At 38.1% G+C, this 21448-nt stretch overlaps 1 protein-coding gene across 2 annotated transcripts in view; it reads right to left on the bottom strand.

Annotated features, from left to right (window-relative positions):
* LOC309869393 (uncharacterized protein) overlaps window positions 1-21448 on the bottom strand; it is a 138774-nt gene that overhangs the window by 11508 nt on the left and 105818 nt on the right. Inside the window, exon 9 of one of the 2 annotated variants that reach the window (XM_082740409.1) lies at window positions 16931-17027. The exons of the other annotated variant lie outside the window; for it this stretch is intronic. Coding sequence (XP_082596535.1) covers window positions 16931-17027 — 97 coding nt within the window. The remainder of the gene's footprint in view (window positions 1-16930; window positions 17028-21448) is intronic. 2 annotated transcript variants of the gene reach the window in all.

The following is a 21448-nucleotide window of genomic DNA, read 5'->3' on the forward strand; positions in this document are numbered from 1 at the left end:
TTTGAAAAATGTATCAAGATTATAGTGCAGGTTTTTGGCATTAAAAAAAAAAAATGGCTGCCTAGGGAAAATAAACAACAACAGCAGCAACAAAAAGCCCTCTTCATGCTTTGTGTCCACAATTGTGTAAGTCAATCTTGTGGGAGACAGAATTTCACTTCCCACTGCTGGGGTCTCCAAGCCCAAATAGTTGCATACCTAGGATGCAGCCCTTTGTGCTAAGCTCAACAAATGGGTGCCCCTACCTGGGATTTTGAGTCTAGCACAACAATTCAAAGAAGGAAAGTCAATTTAAAATTCATATCCATGTGTTTTCATTCATTCCATTCAACGCTAGTCCAAATAGGATAGAAGAAGACCCCGAGCTTAGTTCTCCCTGCTGCCTCACCATAGACATACCAAATCTACAGCTACATATGGAATAGTTCCCACTAAAAAAAACAAAACTGAAACTAGCTTAACGGCTATTTCACAACAAGGAATAAAAGGGCTATATACTGCGACTGATAGGAGACACAGAGATGCAGTTGGTCAAAAACCCCATCCCCGGTGAGATGACTCACAATGGTAGGGGAGATATCACTGGTCCACAGCCTCCCCCTGAGAAGGGAGAGGTTTGTGTCCCACATTGGGCATCTCAACCCTTTGGACCTGTACCAGAGAGATGAGGGCCCCAAAACGTCTGGCCTTGGAGACCAATGGTGATTTCATCCGGGACCCAGGAGTTGTGAGGATCTAAGATACTCTTTTTGAGGGTCTTGTACACAAACTCATGTGTCCTGAGACCCATCAGGCAGCAATTTGAGAACTGGGTGGATTATTTTTGAAGAAAATTCATTTTTTAAAAGATTTTATTTATTTATTTGACAGAGAGACAGAGATCACAAGTAGGTAGAGAGGCAGGCAGAGAGAGAGGGGGAAGCAGGCTCCCTGCTGAACAGAGGGCCCGATGCGAGGCTCGATCCCAGGATTCTGAGATCATGACCCAAGCCGAAGGCAGAGGCCTAACCCACTGAGCCACCCAGGTGCCCGAGAAAATTCATTTATTAATCTTAAAGCAGCTTTCAGAGGGGCAGAGATTCTCTTTGGGGGCACAGACACTGTTGAGGGTGATTTCTGCACTCTTCCTCTATCTTACTAAGGCAAGTGGGAGCATACAGACATAGTCTTGCTAAAGCTATGGGCATGCCTTGTCCCCAGCACAGTTTCCCTACCTTAGTAAAGTCATGGGTGTGCCAGGCTCTCAACACTCTCCTGCAGCCTTGCTGAAGCTGGTAGGTGAGCATAATCACTCAGGGGCCACCCCTTGATTGCCTAACCCTGGTGGCCAGAGGGGCTTTCATTTCTTGGCCACTCCTTCGTGACTGAGAGAGATAACTACTTTATTTAATACCTAGAAACAAACACAAAGAGTCATGCAAATTGAGAAAACAGAAGATATTCCAAAACAAACAAACAAAAAGAAACAAGACAAAACCTCAGAAAAATACCTTAGTGAAGCAGAGATAAATAATCTATCTGATAAAGAGTTAAAAGTAATGGTCATAAATATCTTCTCCAAACCTAAGAGAACAGATGGACAGTGAAAACTCAACAAAGACATAGAAAATATATAAAAGTATCAGACAGACATCACAGAACTGAAGAATACAACATAATAACTAAATATCTAAATATCTAAATAACTAAATAACTAAATATCTAGATATCTAAATAAAGTAGATATCTAGAAAAAGACCTCAAGGGAGAAATTGACAGCAATAATAGTAGGGGACTTTACCACCTCACTTACATCACGGATAGATATCCAGACAAAAAAAATCAATAAGGAAACACTGGCCTGAAATGACACATTAGACCAGATGGACTTAATAGTTACATATCAAATATTCCATCCAAAGGCACCAAAATAAACATTCTTCTCAAATACCCCATGTAATGTTCTCCAAGATATACCTCTTGTTAGGCCACAAAACAAATCTCAATAATTTTTTTTTTGAAGATTTTATTAACTTATTTGACAGCAAGAGAGGGGACACAAGCAGGAGGAGTAGAAGAGGGAGAAGCAAGGAGCCCAATGCAGGGCTCGATCCCAGGATCCTGAAATCATGACCAGAGCTGAAGGCATATGCTTAACCACTGAGCCACCCAGGTGCCCCCAAATCTCAATAATATAAGAAGATTAAAATCATATCAAGAATACTCTCCAACCACAATCATATTGAACTAGAAATCAATTACAAAAAAAATGGAAAAATCACAAATACAGAGATTAAACAATACACTACTGAAAAATCAATGGGCCAATGAAAAAATAAAAGGGGAAATAAAAAATACCTTGAGACAAAATGAAAGCATAAATACAACAATCCAAAATGTATGGGAACAAAAAGCAGTTATAAGAGGAAACTTCAAAGCAGTCCTATCTCAAGAAACAACAAAAAAATCCCAAATAGGCAATCTAAGTTTACACCTAAAGGAACTAAAAAAAGGACAGAGCCCAAATTTAGTAGAAGGAAGGAAATAATAAAGAGCAGATTAGAAAGAAGTGAAATAGGGACCAAAAAGAAAAAAAGAAAAAATTCTTTGAAACTAAAAGTTGGGTTCTTGATAATTGAGAAATCTTTAGTTATAATCAAAACAAAAGAAGAAAGAAAGCTTAAATAAATAAAATCAGAAATCAAAGACAAGTTACAACTGATACCAAAAGGGCTACAAGAGACTATTATGAAAAATTATATACCAACAAATTGGATACTGTAGAAAAAAATGGGCAAATTCCTAGATATATACAATCTTCCAAGACTAAATCAGGAAGAAATAGAAAATCTAAACAGTCTAATTACTAGTAAAGAAATTAAATCAATAATCAAAAACCTATCCAAAATGATCCAGGACCAGAGACTCTCACTGGTGAACTCTACCCAAACATTCAAAAGAGATTTAATACCTTTCCTTCTCAAACTCTTCTAAAACATTTGACTGCAGGGAATGCTTCCAAACTCAGTTTCCAAGGTCAGCATTCCCCTCATTCCAGTAGCAGACAAGCTTACAGAAAAGAAAATTACAGGCAATATCCCTAATGAATGAAGATACAAAAATCCTCAACAAAATATTAGCAGACCAAATTCAACAATCCATTACGAGGATAATATGCCATGATCAGGTGGGATTTATATTAGGGATGTAAGGATGGTTCAACATTCACAAATCAATGTGATATACCACATTAACAAAATGAAGGATAAAAATCATATGATCACCTTAATAGATATAGAAAATGCATTTCACAAAATTCAACCTCTACTTATGATAAAAACTCTCAACAAAGAGGGTAGAGAGGGAAAGTATCTCAATTTAATAAAGGCCAAATATGACAAACCCCCAGCTAAGATCATACTCAACTAAGATCAGAAACAAAACAACACTGTCCACTCTCACCATTTTTATTCAACACAGTATGAAAATCCTAACCACCGCAATTAGGCAAGAGAAAGATCTAAAAGACATCCAAATTAGAAAGGAAGAAGTAAAACTGTCACTATTTGCAGATGACAGGATATTATACACAGAAAACTCTAAAGATTCCACCAAAAACCTGCTAGAACTAATAAACAAAGTCAATAAAGTAGCAGAATACAAAGTCAAAAGTAGCAATTAGTTGCATTTCTGTACAGTGAAAATGAACTACCTGACAAAGAAATTAGGAAAACAATCCCACTTGTAATTGCATTTTTTTAAAAGGTAGGAATAAGTTTAACCGAGGAGGTGAAAGAAATGTGTACTGAAAACTGTAAGACAGCGATGAAAAAACCTGAAGAAGACACAAATACATAGAAATATATTGTGTGCTCATGGATTGGAAGACTTAATATTGTTAAAATGTCCACACTACCCAAAGCAATTTTTATATTCAATGCAACCCCAGTTAAAATTCCAAAGGCCTTTTTCACAGAACTAGAACAAATAATTCTAAAGTTTGTATGGAACCATGAAAGAACCCAAATAGCTAAAACAATTGTGAGAAAGAAGAGCAAAGCTGGAGGTGTCATGCTTCCTAATTTCAAACAATACTACAAAGCTACAGTAATCAAAACAGTATGGAATTTGCATAAAAAAGAGACATATAGATTTAAAAAAATGGAGGGCCTAGAAATAAACCCATATGCATATGGCCAATTAATTCTTGACAAAGGAGTCAAGAATATACAATGGAGAAAGAGCAATTTCTTCAATAAACAGCATTGGAAAACTGGACATTCACATACAAAAGAATAAAACTAGATCACTATCTTATAGCATATATAAAAATTAACTTAAAATGTTTAAAGACTTGAATATAAGACTTGAAAACATAAAACTCTTAGAAGAAAACATAGGTGGTAAACTCCTTGACATTGGTCTTGGAGTTGAAATTTTTAATCTGACTCGAAAAGCAAAAGTAACAAAAGCAAAAACAAATAAGTGGGACTAAATATAACTAAAACTTCTGCACAAAAAAGGAAACAATCAACAAAATTAAAAATCAACCTACTGAATGAGAAAATACATTTATAATATCCAAAATATCCAGAGTTAAAATCCGGTACGTATACTCAAACAACTCAATAGCCAAACATAAACAATCTGATTTAAAAATGCACAGAGGATCCAAATATGAATTTTTCCAAGGAAGACATATAGATGGGCAACAGGCACATGAAAAGATGTTCAACATCACAAATCATTAGGGACATGCAAGTCAAAACCATGATGAGATATCACCTCATATCCATCAGAGTGGCTAGTAGCAAAAAGAAAAGAAATAACGAGTCTTGGAGAGGATGGGGAAAAGAGAAAAATCTGTATACTATTGGTGGGAATGCAAATTGTTGCAGCCACTATGGAAAACAGTGTGGAGGTACCTCAAAAAATTAAAAATAGAACTACCATGTGATCCATCTATTCCATGTCTTGGTATTTATCCAAGGAAAATAATTTGAACTTATCATTTGAAATGATATATGCACTCCTGTGTTTATGCAGCATTATAATAGCCAAGATATGGAAATAACCTAAGTGTCCTATTGATCAATGAATGGTTAAAGAAGTTGTGGTATACAAATTACTATATTATATGCTAGAAACCAATATGTTATATGCCAATTTTACTATATTATATGCTAGAAACCAATATGTTATATGCCAATTTTACCACAATAAAAAAAAAATTCATTTCTAACTTTGGCAACATCCAGTACCTAGTTTTCAGTAATGAGATTGGGAACAGAATTAAGAATCTAAGATATCACTAGCAGCACTATAATAAGTAGGTCATTCCATAATATGATGTGCATTATGTTTGTAGCTGCACTGCTTTCAGCCTACTTCTGTACCTGGTTCTCCAAACTCGTCTTGGTTAATTTTAGTTAACTATAATTGTTCTCTGTGTCTTATATACTTACAAGTTACCAGAGCTAAAGGATGATCATCTGCGTACCTCTGCATCATATCACTTTGTCCCTCAGTTTTCACCAGCAGTGATTATAACAGTATCAGTTGTAAATCCATGCTTTCCTTTTTTCCTTCAATTGTAATACCTCTGATATTTAGCTAAGCAGATGGCCACTCAACAAAAAACTACATTTCCCAAATCTCCCTGCAGCTAGGTTGGTTCATGTAACAGAGTTCTGGCTTATGGGATGCGAGCGGGAAACACTGGTGCAACCTCTGTGTCATGATGGATGGATGGAAAGTAGGAAGGAAGGGAGCGAGAGAGGGAGGAGGAAGGAGAGAGGGAAAAAAAGAAAGGAAGGAAGGAAGGAAGGAAGGAAGGAAGGAAAGAAGCATTCTCTCCACTTCAATTTCTCCTTTACTATTGACTTAGAAAGTTGATATGATGGTGAGAATCAAAGCAGCTACTTTAGACCATAAGATGGAAATCACAAGTTGAGAATGGCAGAGCAACAGTGTAGAAGGAGTGTGGGTCCTGGATGGTGTGCTGCCTTTGGTCCTGGCCTGCTTTCTCTGGGACCATTACTTGACTTTGTGGCAAAGTCAAACGTGCATACTAACTGTTACGGCCACCGGCCTTTTCAACAGCATTACTCAACTTCTTGCCAGTCATCCTCAACTCTGGGTGGTAGTGAAGGTTTCTCAGAAAAAAAGGAACATTGCTTCATGTGCCTCACACTTGAGTTTTTGACATTCAATCACTTTGTCAGCCAACTATAATAACTACTCAGCAGTAATAAAAGTGAGAAGAAATGATAGGGGGAACTGCTTGGCCACTTTTGCCACAATGGCAGAAAGGGAACCCCCAGAGTTGCGTGAAGAGTCAGCAAATTCTAATGAGCATGGAAAGGTCAGACCTTAGTTTAACATGCTGCTTGGAAAATGGTATGAGGCCTTTCAGTAGTACTTAAATAATATTGTCATGCTGGTTTTCATTCTGAGGTTCATACCACACTACCTAAATAGAAGCACAAATAACATGAAACAGCTGTGTTGCGGTTTATGATACTCGTATTTGTTATTGACAAAATTGCAGTTGAGGTTATTTTTTTATTAATCATACTGAACAAATGTTCCAAAAGTAATTCTTTCTTTTTCCAATTAAACATAATCTCTATTCCATAAATTAAAATTAAACAAGTCAAACACAATGCAGTTATGAAGATCTCCCTTTCTTTTCTCAGCTTACAGTTGACCATTCCCATGTGCGTAAGATGAAAGGGTAGAGAAACAAGGTGGCTCTGCTAAACATTTTGGTATGTGAAGAAACCATTACAGCACTGATGATATGGGACTGCAATCACAGTCACATGTACATGAACCGGATGACTATAATAAAATACCGTGCATATCAGAGCCTTGATTTGACCCAAAGTGTTTCCTAATGGATGTCTTTCTATGCATATATCCCTACATTCTTTGGGGTAGAAAGAAACACCTGAAATCTTTTCCAACCTATGGTTCATGTTACATAGCTAGAGGGGGGGAAAAAAAAAGCACAAAAGAATGAAAGAAAGAAACCCCAATTCTATTTCTGCTTTGCTGCAAGAATGTAAAAGTTTATTGCTTCCAAGAAGTATAATCAAGTCATTAGTAATTACAAGCATTAAAATAGCTATCACACTATTAATTTTCTTTATCCACCTGAAATACTAGAAAAATTTTAAAGTGTAGTTGTAATTGTAAAAAAAAAAAAAAAAAAAACGGCCCACACATATGACATATCATAGAGTTATCTTTTGAACCATATCAATTTCCTTCCATACATATTAGAAATCCAAGAGATTTGATAACTTCTTCCCTCTGTTCTGATATTTATCTGGACAAGTATGTATCTTTTAATAGCATGAAGATGACCTGCTAAGAGCTCAGCTGCCAAAGATGATTGCTTTAAAGTCCTTGTAATATCAGCCTAAGGCAGCCTAAGAGATGAGCAAAGGGATTAATCACAGACCTTTGAACACGGGTAAGCAAACCACAGCCAAATGGATAATGTTTCACAAAGAATGTGTAATCTTTGGATGCTGGGGCTTCTTCTACCACATACATTCCATAATGGCTATAAATTCCGTTACCTCTAAATATCCACTGAGCTCTAAGAGGAGTGAAATCCTGTCTATACAATGTCAAGACAGCCAACTGATTCAGTTTGTTTCAACAAGTATTTAAGAATAGTTCTATAGGGGCGCCTGGGTGGCTTAGTGGATTAAAGCCTCTGTCTTCGGTTCAGGTCATGATCCCAGGATCCTGGGATCGAGCTCCGCATCAGGCTCTCTGCTCAGCAGGGAGCCTTCTTCCCCCTCTCTCTCTGCCTGCTCTCTGCCTACTTGTGATCTGTCTGTAAAATAAATAAATAAAATATTAAAAAAACAAAAACAAAAGAACAGTTCTATAGGCCAGCCAGTAAGGTAGATTGTAAAAATAGAGCAGTGACTAAATCATAATTCCTAAAGTCAACATGCTTACAGTCTTATGATGATTATAGACCTTGAAACAAATAATTTTAATGTGCAAATAACACAGTGGTGAGCACACAGACAGGTAGTAAAAGTGCCTGGGTTCAAATTCTAACCCCACCATGTATTTATGTTATTGAAATTCCCAGTGCCTCAGTTTCCTTGTCTGTAAAATGGGAATAATAATTTGTACCTTCCTTAAAGGGCTGTTTTGAGGATTAAATGAGAAAATATAGCTAAATCGCTTAAAATGAACCCCAGTTAGGGCAAATACTCAATAACTGTGAGCTAGGGTGATTTTCAAAAATTACAGAGTTCTTTAGAAACACAGAAGTGAGAATCTTTATCACACATGAATGTTAAAGGAACACTTACGGGGAAAAGGATGCTAGGCAGAAAAGAGGGAGGCTTCTGGAAGAGGAAAAAATGATGACCAAAGACATGGGAATGTGAAGCCACATGGTTAGAATCTCTCGGTATTTCTAATATGTAAATTTGGAGGAAGTTCCTCAAAAGTTCACTCTGACCAGTTGCTGTTCTGTATATGACAATCTGGATGAAAGATTCAGCATTTACCTGGGTATTCTGGCACCACAGAGAGAGCTGGAGTTGGGGCAAATCCAGATCCTACAGACTCTAAGCAATGGGAATCCTGTGAAGGATTTTATAGGTTGAATGATCTGATTTGTCTTTTTAAAAGATCATACTTCTTCTGTGAAGACAATGGATTGGAGTGAAGTAAGAGTAGAATCGGAGGTACCACTCAGTAGGTTGTCATGGAGGTCTGAGTGAAAGAGGAACCTAACCTAAGGGTAGAGACTATAGAACTGGAATAAAGAGGGTGGATTAAATAACACTTTAGATGTAAAATCCTCAAGGCAATATATGATTATCTGTGTGAAGGAAGGGAGAAGGAGGTATTGAAAATGAATTCCAGGCTTTATCTTTCTGAAATTTAGGGTATGGCCCATTCCCATCTTCCAGAGGAAAAACAGATTTCAAGGCAAAGATCATGCTTTGAACACTATAATCTGAGATGTCCATAGGACCATCCAAATGGAGATGTCCAGAGAACCTTTGGATAGTTACATGATGTTCTCAGGAGAGAAGTCTGGGAGAGTCTTAAATAAAAACGTGATATGGGACATCTTTGAAGTGAAATGAAATGTCCTGAAAGACAAGACAAGATCATCCTAGGATGCACCCACAAGGAGCTTCAGCATTTAAAGAACAGGAAGAGAAGAAGAAGTCTCCAAACCAAAATGAGAAGGAACTAAAGAAAGAGAAGAAAGATTAAAAAAAAAAAAAAAAAGAGGGAATTTGAGTTTCACAAAAGTCAAAGAAAAACCATGTTTGCAAAAAGGAGTTGATAAAATACAAAAACTAAAGAGAGTTCCTGGTAAGGTGGGAACTGAATATTGTCCTCTTAAGTCTTTAAGTCCCTGGTGGTCCTGATAAAAGCCAATCAATGAAATGGTGTGAGTGGAAGTGAATAGTGCTAAAATGAAGAGTGCCTGTAAGATGGGGAGGTCTGACTATGAAGTAGAGGAGCATGATGGGGCAGCAGCTTGAAGGTCTTACAGGAGCCCAGGAAGACCTCGGTGGTTTATTTTTTTAAGATAAAAGGGACTATAGTATATTCAAATGCCTAAGATCCATGTATGGAAAATGCTAGACTTCTGAGCACAACATTCTCCATTTTTGAGGCATAGATCAACTACCTCTACTTCCCAGGAACGTTTCCTGATATTCTAAGTTAGGTGATATGACCACAGACAATAGTCTGCAAATATCTATTAAATCACTTATCATGCTATAATTGTTGGTTTATTTTTTTGTTTCACACACTCAAATAGAATGCATTTAAGTGTCAGGGTTGCTTATCTACTATATGCCTGTTGTGTTCAATTCACTAGTCCAATAAGAAGGCCTAGCCCACGAATAAAATCAGTTCCATTTACTTGTTAAATACAAATTTTAATTCTCCCTATTAAAAAAAATTTAAAAGTCTGGCTAGAGAGAAAGACTATCTGTGCTTTTTAAAAGGCTTAGATATGGCTTGCTTCCCTCCACACCTAGGCCTTTTAAAAAACCCAGATAGTCGGGGCACCTGGGTGGCTCAGTGGGTTAAAGCCTCTGCCTTCTGCTTGGGTCATGATCTCGGGGTCCTGAGATCAAGCCCCGCATCGAGTTCTGCATTGTGTTCTCTGCTCGGTGGGGAGCCTGCTTCCTCCTCTCTCTCTGCCTGCTTCTCTGCCTACTTGTGATCTGTCTGCCAAATAAATAAATAAAATCTTTTAAAAATAAATAAATAAAAATTAACGAAAAAAACAAATACAGAGAGTCTTTCTCTTTAGCTAGAATTTTTTTCTTTTAAACCACGAGACTCTTAACGTTAGAATAAACTGAGGGTTGATGGAGGGAGGTGGGCGGGGATTGGGCTAAATGGACGCTGGGCATTAAGAAGGGCACTTGTTGTGATGAGCACAGGGTGTTAAATGTAAGTGATGAATCACTAAATTCTACTCCTGAATCCAATATTATACTATATGTTAACCAACTAGAATTTAAATAAAAATTTGAAAAAATAAATAAAAGGCCTAGATAAAAAGATTTCTAACTTATGTTCAAACTTATTAAAATGCAATAGAACACATAAAGCTATATAGACCAAATTTCTTCTCTAACTTACGTGCAAGTACCATACTTTATGCATTTTTGTATCCTCCACTGAATCCAGCAAGGCACTAAACATAAGCTAAGAGGTTCGATAAATATTTATTGACTGATATTTCATTTACCTGCATGAAATTTTATATATACAAAGCAAAAATATTGCCGCTGAACATTGTGGTAAAACAGTAATTTCTCTTTGGTATTAGTAGAACAGCTTGTGTCACCCATCAATTTGACAAAAGAATGTGCACACAAAACAGCAGGTAAATGAATCATGGTGAATAAGACTATCCATTTGCCACATAAAATAGATATATTGGTCTCCGTACAATATGCAATCTTCTTTAGCTGTCGGGTGATTAAATTACCAGCTTAAATTCTAATTGCTTAAATTTGTTGTGTTGGAAACAAATAATAAAGTTAATCTACTCTCAGGAACACTTCTGATGGGCAGATAAGCTGTAGAGCAACATAAAATCAGGACCTTTCCTCCTAAGAAACATTTAGAAGGTGGCCAATCTATTGCTCTCAATGACGAATCTAAACAGGAAATTTTCCTCCTTTGCAAAGTACAGTTATTTTATTTTGTTGATGCTCCTACTGCCTCAAGCACAGATGTACTAACAGAACTAAAAAGTCAGGAAAACAGCTAGAACTCTGATGTTGTAATATTCAATCTTTCTTGACTAGAGAAATCTAGCAAAAGATGACATTTCCTTTCCCAATACATCAGACAAATGTCATCAAATGTACATTTCTGTGACAGAGGTCAGTGATTTTCTATACCTGTGTTTTCAGAAGTGAAATAATAGTTCGTGGAAGGAAAAGAAAAAGGAATGGGGTACATTTCCAGTAGGAACCCAAGACAATGCTTGGTTAAAAACATGGGCCCTATCATTAGAAGAATGATACTTTTAGGTTTAAGGCAAAGGGAAACCCTTCTCTCGGTCATTCTGGCACAACTGCAGACCCAAAAGAAGTTGAAAATTGCACCCTTATTTCAAGCTATAAAATAAGATACCATGTTGGACTAGGGCTTTTAAAGTCTATGTGACTTCTGAGAAATATGGCTACATAAGCTCAAAAGTCTAGCTTTCCTTCCAAAATCTCACTAAGGTGATCAATAGAATATTCAAATTAGAAACATTGCCTTAGCACTGGACACTAGAAGAGATCTCTATTACTCCATACCCAAAATAAAAAAGGGTAGAAGGCCCCCATGAGAATTAAAATATTAGACAACAAATAAGAAGATATTTCAACCAACTTTTATTAACTAAAGGGCACTTTCAGACCATGTATATTTCTTCTTTCTTGCCTTTTCAGTCTAATAGCACAGGACTCCATGGTTTGCTTGTAGCAAAGGTAGGACTGAAGCAGGCCTGGAATTACACTCATGGGATAGCTAATACATGTCACAGAAACATAGCTCCATGCCATAATACCTCACAGCATCAGCTCTCTCCCTCCCTGGTCCTCTCATACTGGTAATTTATATTTTTGTGGATTTGGTTGTTTGCTTCTTCCCTACTTCCTTCTATCTAGACTCACAGGGCCTCTCTGTAACATTTGGGAATATCAGGAAGCATACCAATTTCTAACAAAACCCACTCAACTCCTACAAAGGCTGGCAAGCATAGCCAACCTTCTGGAAGTAAAAGAAAACTGCAAAATCATGAAACATAAAAAGTTTTGGAGTATAATTAAAGGGAAGCACTTAGAAAAATTATACTTATCCACTGATTCAACAGGTACACTTTGGGGGACACTTATGCTGAAGGCACTATATTAGGTTAAAAGGAGAAAACAAAACAACCCTGACACTTCCTTCTTTTGTGAAAAAAACTGGTTACATCAGATACTGATTTACTGCCAGAATCAAATAAACTTTAGAAAATGACTAATCCATGTACCAGCAAGATTCAAAGGACCAGTGAGTTGACAGTACAGTTAAGAGGGATAAATCAAAGACTAACAATTAGTTAGAAATGAAAACACAATCACTAAGTTAAATCCACAAAGGAGACCGTTAAAAACAGAAAGTCCGATCGGTAAACTCTAAGATTACTTGGAGAAATTTAGCTAGAACTCCCATGGAAGCCCTAAAAACTTTAACTATGAGAGAAAACAGAAAAAAGAGAGAAAGAAATAGATGCTTCAATCTATGATCAATAGGGAAGGAAGGAATGGAGAAAAGAAGGAAAGAAAGAATCAAAGCAAATAATAAAGGAACAATTTTCTGAAGAAAGTCCTTACTTCTTTGTGAAATTGACAAGCTATTTACAATATTTATATGAAAATTCTAAGGACCTAAAACACCCCTCTACCCTTCCACCTGCTTATGCTCCCTTTCTCTCTCAAATAAATAAATAAAAAATTTAAAAATATATATAAAATAAAATAAAATCATACTTAGTATAATTTTCAAATTATATAAATAAAGAAGATGGACCCAAATGAAATAAAATCAAGTTGCATAGTTTTCTTTCAATAGCATTTAATCATAGAGTCGTCTATACTGCAGTATTCTTTTTTTCCCCCTAAAGATTTAATTATTTGAGAGAGAGAGTATGTACACACATGGGGGAGGGGCAGAGGGAGAGAGTAAGAGAAAATCTTAAGCCAGCTCTTGCTGAGCACAGAGCCCCAAATGGGACTCCATCCCACCATCCTGAGATCATGAACTGAGATGAAATCAAGAGTCTGACACTTATCCAACTGAACCACCCAGGTGTTCCAACACAGTTTTCTTTTGTTTGTTTTTAAAATTTATTTATTTATTTGAGAGGGGAGGACCAGAGGGAGAGGAACAAAGAATCCCAAGCAGACTCTGCACTGAATGCAGAGACTGCCACCGGGTTCAATCCTAAGATCACGACTGGGGCGAAAACCAAGAGTCAGACACTCAGCTGACTCTGCCACCCAGGCAGCCCAAACACAGCTTTTTTTCAATAACACTTAATCATAGAACACTATGTAATAACATCTTTACCAATATAAATTAAAAGGTAATGGTGCCAGAATTCAATATCTGGCAAAGTTATTAATGTGTGAAGCCAACAAAAAAGACAACTTCATATGTGGAAAGGCTCAGAAAATATAGCAGCCATTCAAATATCTTTCCAGAAAAAAAAAAAAAAATCTACCTTAAGTGAATGCAAAACAATGGCATGGGAATGGGAGATTAAGGATTAACTATGAGAAAATTATTATAAGAATCAGTTAGCTAATATTAAAATTAGAATGCTATACCTAAATACCAGTAGTTATATTAGATAGACACACAAATCTGATCACCAAACATAAGGTTTTAAAGTAATAGGGATAAGTTAATAAGTAATAGGGATAATTCAAAAGGAAGGAAAGAAAACAAGAGTTTAGGTTTATAACACCAATTTAAATTGACAATGGTTGGGAAGAAAGACATAAAAGCAGCAATCCCTGTATTTCCAGGTTAATTGCTTACAATTTTAAGGTTAGCAGCAGTTGTACTAAAGTCTGTATGTCTTCTAAATGACAGACTGTTTCCAAATCATTGTAGAAAATAAGTTAAAACAGATCATACAAGCAAAAAAAGTTTTTTAAAGACAAGAAACACAGACACATGTAGAGGAGATATGACAAAGAAGGTAAATAACTCACAGCCCCTTACTGAAAGAAATTCCATGAAGGACTGCACAGCTGGTACTTAAAAGAAATGTTAGAGGCAGCTCTTATTGCAGAGCAGAAACAAAAAGGCATACTAATTTCCTATTTAGCACTTCCATATAATGTAAACCTGCTTCTTCTACTGTAAAGTATAGCCGTTCATGGCTCTTATAAGGCTGACCCTTGAATGTTGTGAATTTGACAATTTCAATTTCAATCTCAATCTCCGTATCTTTTTCCTGCCTTTACTCCTCCCAAACACTCAACTTGGATCTCATTCCCAGAGGACTTTGCCTTCTCTTGGTTGTAGATTATGGTATAGAGGAAAGTGAGTTTTGGGATTCAGGGTAATCAGAATGTCGGTCCAGTCTCCATCGTTTTCTAACTTATCTTAAACATGTATGCAATTCTTTCTAAGTCCAATTTTCTCCTTCTTAAAATTAAGGTAATATACCCTCCAAAAGATGTTGTGAGAATTGAATGAGTGCTATCTCAGTATCAGTTCTCAAACATGGTGGTTGATGAGAAAAATGTATTAAGCAGACACTGGCCCACGGGGAAGATGACAGGGTAGGAGAACACTAAGTTTGCCCCAGCCTACGGATACAACAAGGTAACACTCACAAGAGCATAAAAACTCAGCGGGGAGCCTGCTTCTCTTCTGCCTGCTGCTCCCTCGGCTTATGCCTGTTTTTTCCTCTCTCTCTCTCACTGGAAAATAAACTAATAAAATCTTGCGGGCAAAAAAAAAAAAAAAAGACTGGCAGAACGAACTCCACAACTAAAGGCAGAGAAGAGGCCACATTAAAGAAGGTAGGAAAGGTGAAAATGCGAGTTGGAAAAGGACCGTAGCTGTCTGTGGTGGGAAGGGAGCCCGTGGTGCAGAAGGCTGAAAAACAGACTTTCACACCAAGGAGCCCACAAACCAGGGAGGGTAAATCCCCGTAATATTTGCCTTTGAAAGCAAGAGGGGCTGAATTTCATGAGTTCTTACAACCAGCAGGACATAAAGCCTGGAGTTTTAAAAAATCAGTTAGGTTCAGCTCCGGTAGAGCCTGGAGGGCATTAAGAAGCAGAATTTCCAAACTTAAAGAGAAAGCATGACAAACAGCCCTTGCAGATAGAGCACAGAACCAGCAGTTTCAAAAACATGGGGTGGGGGTGGGGTGCAGATGGTAGGAAGAATGATTTGCTTATCTCAGAGCATAGCCAGGAGAGACAGGAATCATGGGGAGACTCCTCCAGGAGCAAAGCAGCTAGCAGGCTCCATTTCCCTCACCAGCCCCCACCATAAACAATGGCCACCTGCAGGAACTAGCACTGACACTTGCTACTTAACTTGCTTACATAAATCACCCCCCTCCATACCCCCTTAAACAGAACGGATCCGTCCTTCCCACTCACACTCACCTTAGTCCCCACACTGCGGGGCCCCTCCCCCGGAAGACCAGCACAAACCCTGCCAATACCACACCTGCCAAACCACTCATTTTGCAGGACCTCAGTTCCCCTGGCAGAGGGTAGGTCCCACTTCATAAGCAGGTCACTGGATACTTTGTTAAAACACACCCCACCCTTCTGGGGACCAAATACTTCCCACACTAGGCAGAGAGAGTCTCTGAAGACATCTGGACTGAAGGAAAAAGAGGTCAGGACTCAACAGCAAAGCACATGCAATACACGTAGGAGATACTTCCAGAATTCCAGGCCCCGGAGAACAGGGGACATCGCACTGCAGGGCACTACAAGACCTCTTCGTCATAAGGCTACTTTCATTAAGAGCAAGAGAAGTAGCTGACTTTCCTAACATGGAGAAGCAGACACAGAGAGACTAAATGAGAAGACAGAGAAATATGTCCCAAATGAAAGAACGGGACCAAAACACAGCAAGAGACCTAAGTGAAATGGATATAAGTAATATGCTTGATAGAGAATTTAAAGTAATGATCATAAAGATACTCACCGGATTTGGGAAAAGTATGAGTGTGTAGAAGTTGAGATACATAGTAATCTGCAGGGCAAAATTGGAATTAGTTCATTAAATTACAGACCTTAGAAGTTTTCTTGCTAAGGTTTCCATTTAACTCTCCCTAAGTATATTCTCCTGCCCTTAAGGTATTATTAATAACTTCATTATCTTCTCTGGGAATGAGTTCTTTCCCAAAAGCATCTAAACTCGTGCAGTGGAAGCAAGGGTTCCAGAAAAAGGCTTAACCTGTACTTTTCCTCCCTGTTTGGTAATGAAGTTTCAGAAATTCTTTATAACTGTAGAGAAACACATAAGATATCCTCCCAATAAGGAGAGAAAAAAATAAGTCTTGGTGTGGTTTCTAACATCTATACTTTTTCTGATAAGTAGATCAATTGTTAGAGAAAAGAAACAGGATGAGCACTGATTATGAGTAAGGCTTGATCAGAAATGGCATGGTGACAGCCAGGGAGGAAGACAGGTAAAAAAGCAAAGAGGGTGGTGGTGCTCTGGGTCTGAGAGGCAAAAGATGACCTGAGCCCAGTCTGGGATCACTCTAGGGTAAAGGAGATGTCCAGGCCATGAACAATGGAAAGGACTGCCATGAGCAAGATACTCCTGCAGTGACCCCAGCTGAGGCCAGTATAGAGGGCCCACCCCTGCATTCTAGTTTAGAAAAAGCACCTGCCTCTCACAGTGATTCTCCGGTCACTGCTTCCAGCACGCCCCATAATCACCGTTTGGCCCTGGAGAATATGCAGTTCCACAGCTACACTCCTGGACACCTAATGGAAGAAGGGAGACACACATCAGAGCTACTGCTTCGCCTTCCAGATGGTAAGACTGTCCAGGACCTTAGGGCCAGACTCAGGACACTGGTGTACTCTAAACCAAGGGCAGAGAGGAGTGAATACCGTGACTATACTCTTATAAGTGGACAATGGAGAGTACTTTTCCTTCTCCCCATCCCCTTATGTAAAGTCCTCTAAGCCATTCAGGGCAACCCCAAATTCTCTGATGAATACAGCTTACACTCAATCTGGTCTCCCTACCTCATATTCAATCCTTCTTCCAGTTGACAGGCTTTAAAATACTTGATGTTCCCGAACATGCTCCCTCTGTCTTCTTTCCTCTGGGCTAAGTTTCCCCTGATCCTTCAATTAAATAATAAGTATGCCTGAATGGAGCCATTTGAAGAAAATTCCCAACAGCCTCATTGAAGCAGGGAACCCCATCTGTAGCCATCAGTGTAAACATTAAATAGGGAAATCCCTTTGATACTGTCTACAAGACAGCCATCAACACAGTGGGCTCTCTTAAACAAAGTCATCAGCATTGGAGTGATGAGGATTACACAAATTAAAAAGCGGCACCCAAGTGAAAAAAAAAAAAAAGTTTGTTTGTTCTGTAAGTAAACTGTCGGGAATTGTTCACAGTGATATGCTAGACACTGGTCTCAGTGTCCGTGAAATTGTAAGCTCTTTGAGGCCAGAGCCAGGATTTCCTATAACTCTGCAGTCACTTTCTTATCACTTTTCTTTCCTTCCAACTTTCCAATTTCTTCTCACTTTCTACCTTGCTCAGACATGGACATACAGTTTGCACTTGGTATATTCTTAACAAGATGTTTGTGGATTGACTATATGATTGGTCTTTATTCTATCATCTTTAAAACCCATAGGATAGAAGTGTCTACCAAAGCCTGCACTGGGGTATACAGTTTGTACTAGGAAACTTGACATGCTGAATGGTGGAACTCCGACAGGGAATAAATTCATTTCTCTGCATAACAAACCAATTCACTTACTTCCACACAGCCCTCATGATACTACACCAATTATTTGATGGACACTGCAACTACAGACCTGAAAATGTGAAACAACTTTAATTGAAGAGTGTCTTTGAATTCTGCTTTCCAAAAGGATCTATACGATCAATGAGATAACACTTGTAGAAAAATCTGACAAGAGCAACTAAGGAAGAAACAATTAGAATAAATTCAAATGTAGTTACTGTTCATAAAACTAATTTAACCATTAGCATCATTATTTATTGAAGAGATATTTATTTATACCTGCTGTGTGCCACATTATTAGCCTGAAACCCTGAATAAGATTATTCAACTATTGCTAATTATTGCTAATTATAATTAGACTATTGGTACAATAATTCTACATTCGAAAAATAAACTCAAAATCTCAGTTACAACAGCAAATATGTATTTTTCTTGCTTACAGCTCTACATATTATCAAGGGTTCAGCTTGGTTTGAATCTAGATTGTGTTGCCTTCTGGTTTACACCATGAGATTTCTTTCTGAGACCAGAAGCTACTCATAGTACAATCTTCACACATAGGACTGTAAGAGGGGCAAACTGAAACATCACGTTTCTCCAGACCACTTTCTGTTGGCCAAAGAAAGGCATATAGCCAAATACAATATCACTGCGATAAGGAAATAAAATCTGCTTACTCTTGAGGGAGGAACTAAAAGCTCACATGGTAAAAAGACATGGCTATGTAATTCCTTGGCAAGGAAGAAAGGAAGAATTAGGAAAAGTAATCCAACCTACTATAAAGGTATGACTTATGTTCATGAGTTCAAGTGAGAGAAAAAAATAAATAAACCAAAAATTTAGTAGGAATTCATTAAACAGAGTTCCATATGCTGAATATATTTTAAGGTCATATTTGCTGCTATTGGAAGAGCAAGGAGCAAGAATGAAAGCAGACCAGTTAGAAAGCTGTTACAATTGTCTAAAAGAGATGGCGCCCCGGGCTGTGGTATTGACAGAGACGACCAAGATCAATAGATAGAGTTAAGGTATATTTTGGCAGACGTGGTCACTATTAGATACTGCAGGTGGGGAAGAAGCATGTTTGAAGAATGTCACTTCAGTTTCCGGTTTGAATAATAAGGGCAATGGTGATAAAATGGGGAAACGTGAAGGGAAGAGTGTCACAGACTTTGTGACTGACTCTCTAATTCATTCCTTCAAATTGACTATTCTAAGCCAGTCGTCCTAAACAGGACAAGCTCCTCCTGTTGTGGGCTCTCAGGAAATGTCAGGTGGGGAACTTTCGGGTTTTCCTAGTGACCGAAAAGTATTTCTCATTCAAGGTCTCATAATGGGAGAACATCCTGAAATGCATGGGACGGCTTCACAAAACAAAGGTTCGAAATATCTTCCCTGATCTTCCCTGAAGCACCAATAAACCCCTGTTGAGGAATCCTGGCCTATGACTATGAGGATGGTCCCATTCTGATCACCAGTGATTGGGTCAGGAGCAGATGCATGACTCTGCCCTGACAAGTAAAACAAGTATTCCAGAGAATTTCCATGAAAGATTTCCCCAGTCATAAGATAGAGAAACAAAAAGAATCAGTCCCCTTTCCCCCAAACACTGTTTGGATGTGATTCATGGAATGTCTGCAGCAGACGTGACAGAGGCCAATTGGAGGACAGCCAAGGAGGATTAAAGAACAAAATAAGGGAGAAAAGGGAACCTCTCAATATCACTGAGCGGCTGAATCAAACAATCCCGATTCCTCCCTCATCTCCAAACTGGATATTGGGTGATATATCCCCTTATAGTTTAAGTCAGCTTGAAATGATTTTTTTATTACTTGAGTAAGAATGCATCCTAAATAACAGAAGGAGGAATAGATTTAGGAGACAAAAAAAAAAAAAAAAAAAAATACCAGTCCCATTTTGGGTAAGAGCTAGATAATTGAGTCTAGACCACTTACTATGTGGCTTTGGAGTACATACGCAAGACTGGACCTACTCTGGGAATCTATACTGGGAGCCTGGAAGTAATGACTATATATATTTTGGAAAGTGCAGTGAATAAGACCTTCACAGTCTGAACCATGGAAGATAGCATAGTAAAATCACTGACCACTTTGATGAATTATTCTGGCCTTTTCTGAGCATGTAGGTGATACAACTCCTCATCTCAAAGTCATGAAGCATATACTTATTTATGATATCTTCTGGTTGTTTCATGGATACTCAGTCCTTTCTCCCTAACTAAATTATAATCCCCTAGAATTCTTTCTTTCATATCTACCATAGCATTAAATAAAATGCAAAGCACTCAAGCAGGTACTAACGTGTGTTTACTGAATTATAATTATTCAAAAACACATTTCATTTTTATAATTGTTGATTAAAGCACAATTTTGTGGACTATATTATATGCCTTAACCCAAAGCCCACAAACTGGAAACCCACAGATATGTATTTGGGTGGCATAATTTTCAAAAATCTTTAAATATGTGGTTGCCAATATTTAAAAATTGGGAGATTTCACACTAAAACCTGGACTTCAAGCTTCACTTGAAGATATTATTGCCCAGGTCCATTTTCCCACCTATCGACAAGCTAGAGCTGAGAAGAGGGCATTGCCCTCTATTCTCCAGGCTCCAGTAGCCAGCTTCACTGGCATTTTGAGTGAGTGCCCCTTAATCTCTTTGGGATGCTCTGCAATCAGTAGGTGAGCCAAGTGACCTGATGTCAACATTATGTGATCCGGAAGTCTTGTCATTTACAATGACACAGCAAATTAGTGAAATTGCAGATTGTTTTTCCTTTCCTGTCCACCCCTCCTCAGTATTTACCCATCATAATGGCTGACCCACGTTTTAGTTGACGTGTACTGTCTGGTGAAAAAAGAATAGTCGAAGTTGTTCTATTCAGCTTCCCTGTGGTCTGGTTAAAGATAAACCTACAATTTTCCCTGTTTGCCAAAAGAGAGCATCTTCCATTAGTAAGGTAAAAAAACCTAAGATACTGGGCAAATGATGGTGCTTTCTAGTGAAATGACCTAACCAGCAAGAAGAACACTGGCTCATCTTTCATCTTAATATTAAAGAAGAGGCTAGGGGCGCCTGGGTGGCTCAGTGGGTTAAGCCGCTGCCTTCGGCTCAGGTCATGATCTCAGGGTCCTGGGATCGAGTCCCGCATCGGGCTCTCTGCTTGGCAGGGAGCCTGCTTCCTCCTCTCTCTCTGTCTGCCTGCCTCTCCATCTACTTGTGATTTCTCTCGGTCAAATAAATAAATAAAATCTTTAAAAAAAAATATTAAAGAAGAGGCTTATAGGTTTACAAATTTTTTCACTTGTTTGGTGACCCATTCCAAACAAGTATTTACATTTTAAGATAACAGAGGCATCTGGGTGGCTCAGTTGGTTATGTATCTGCC

Source organism: Mustela nivalis (genome assembly GCF_964662115.1).
Source record: "Mustela nivalis genome assembly, chromosome: 7".
NCBI lineage: Eukaryota > Metazoa > Chordata > Mammalia > Carnivora > Mustelidae > Mustela > Mustela nivalis.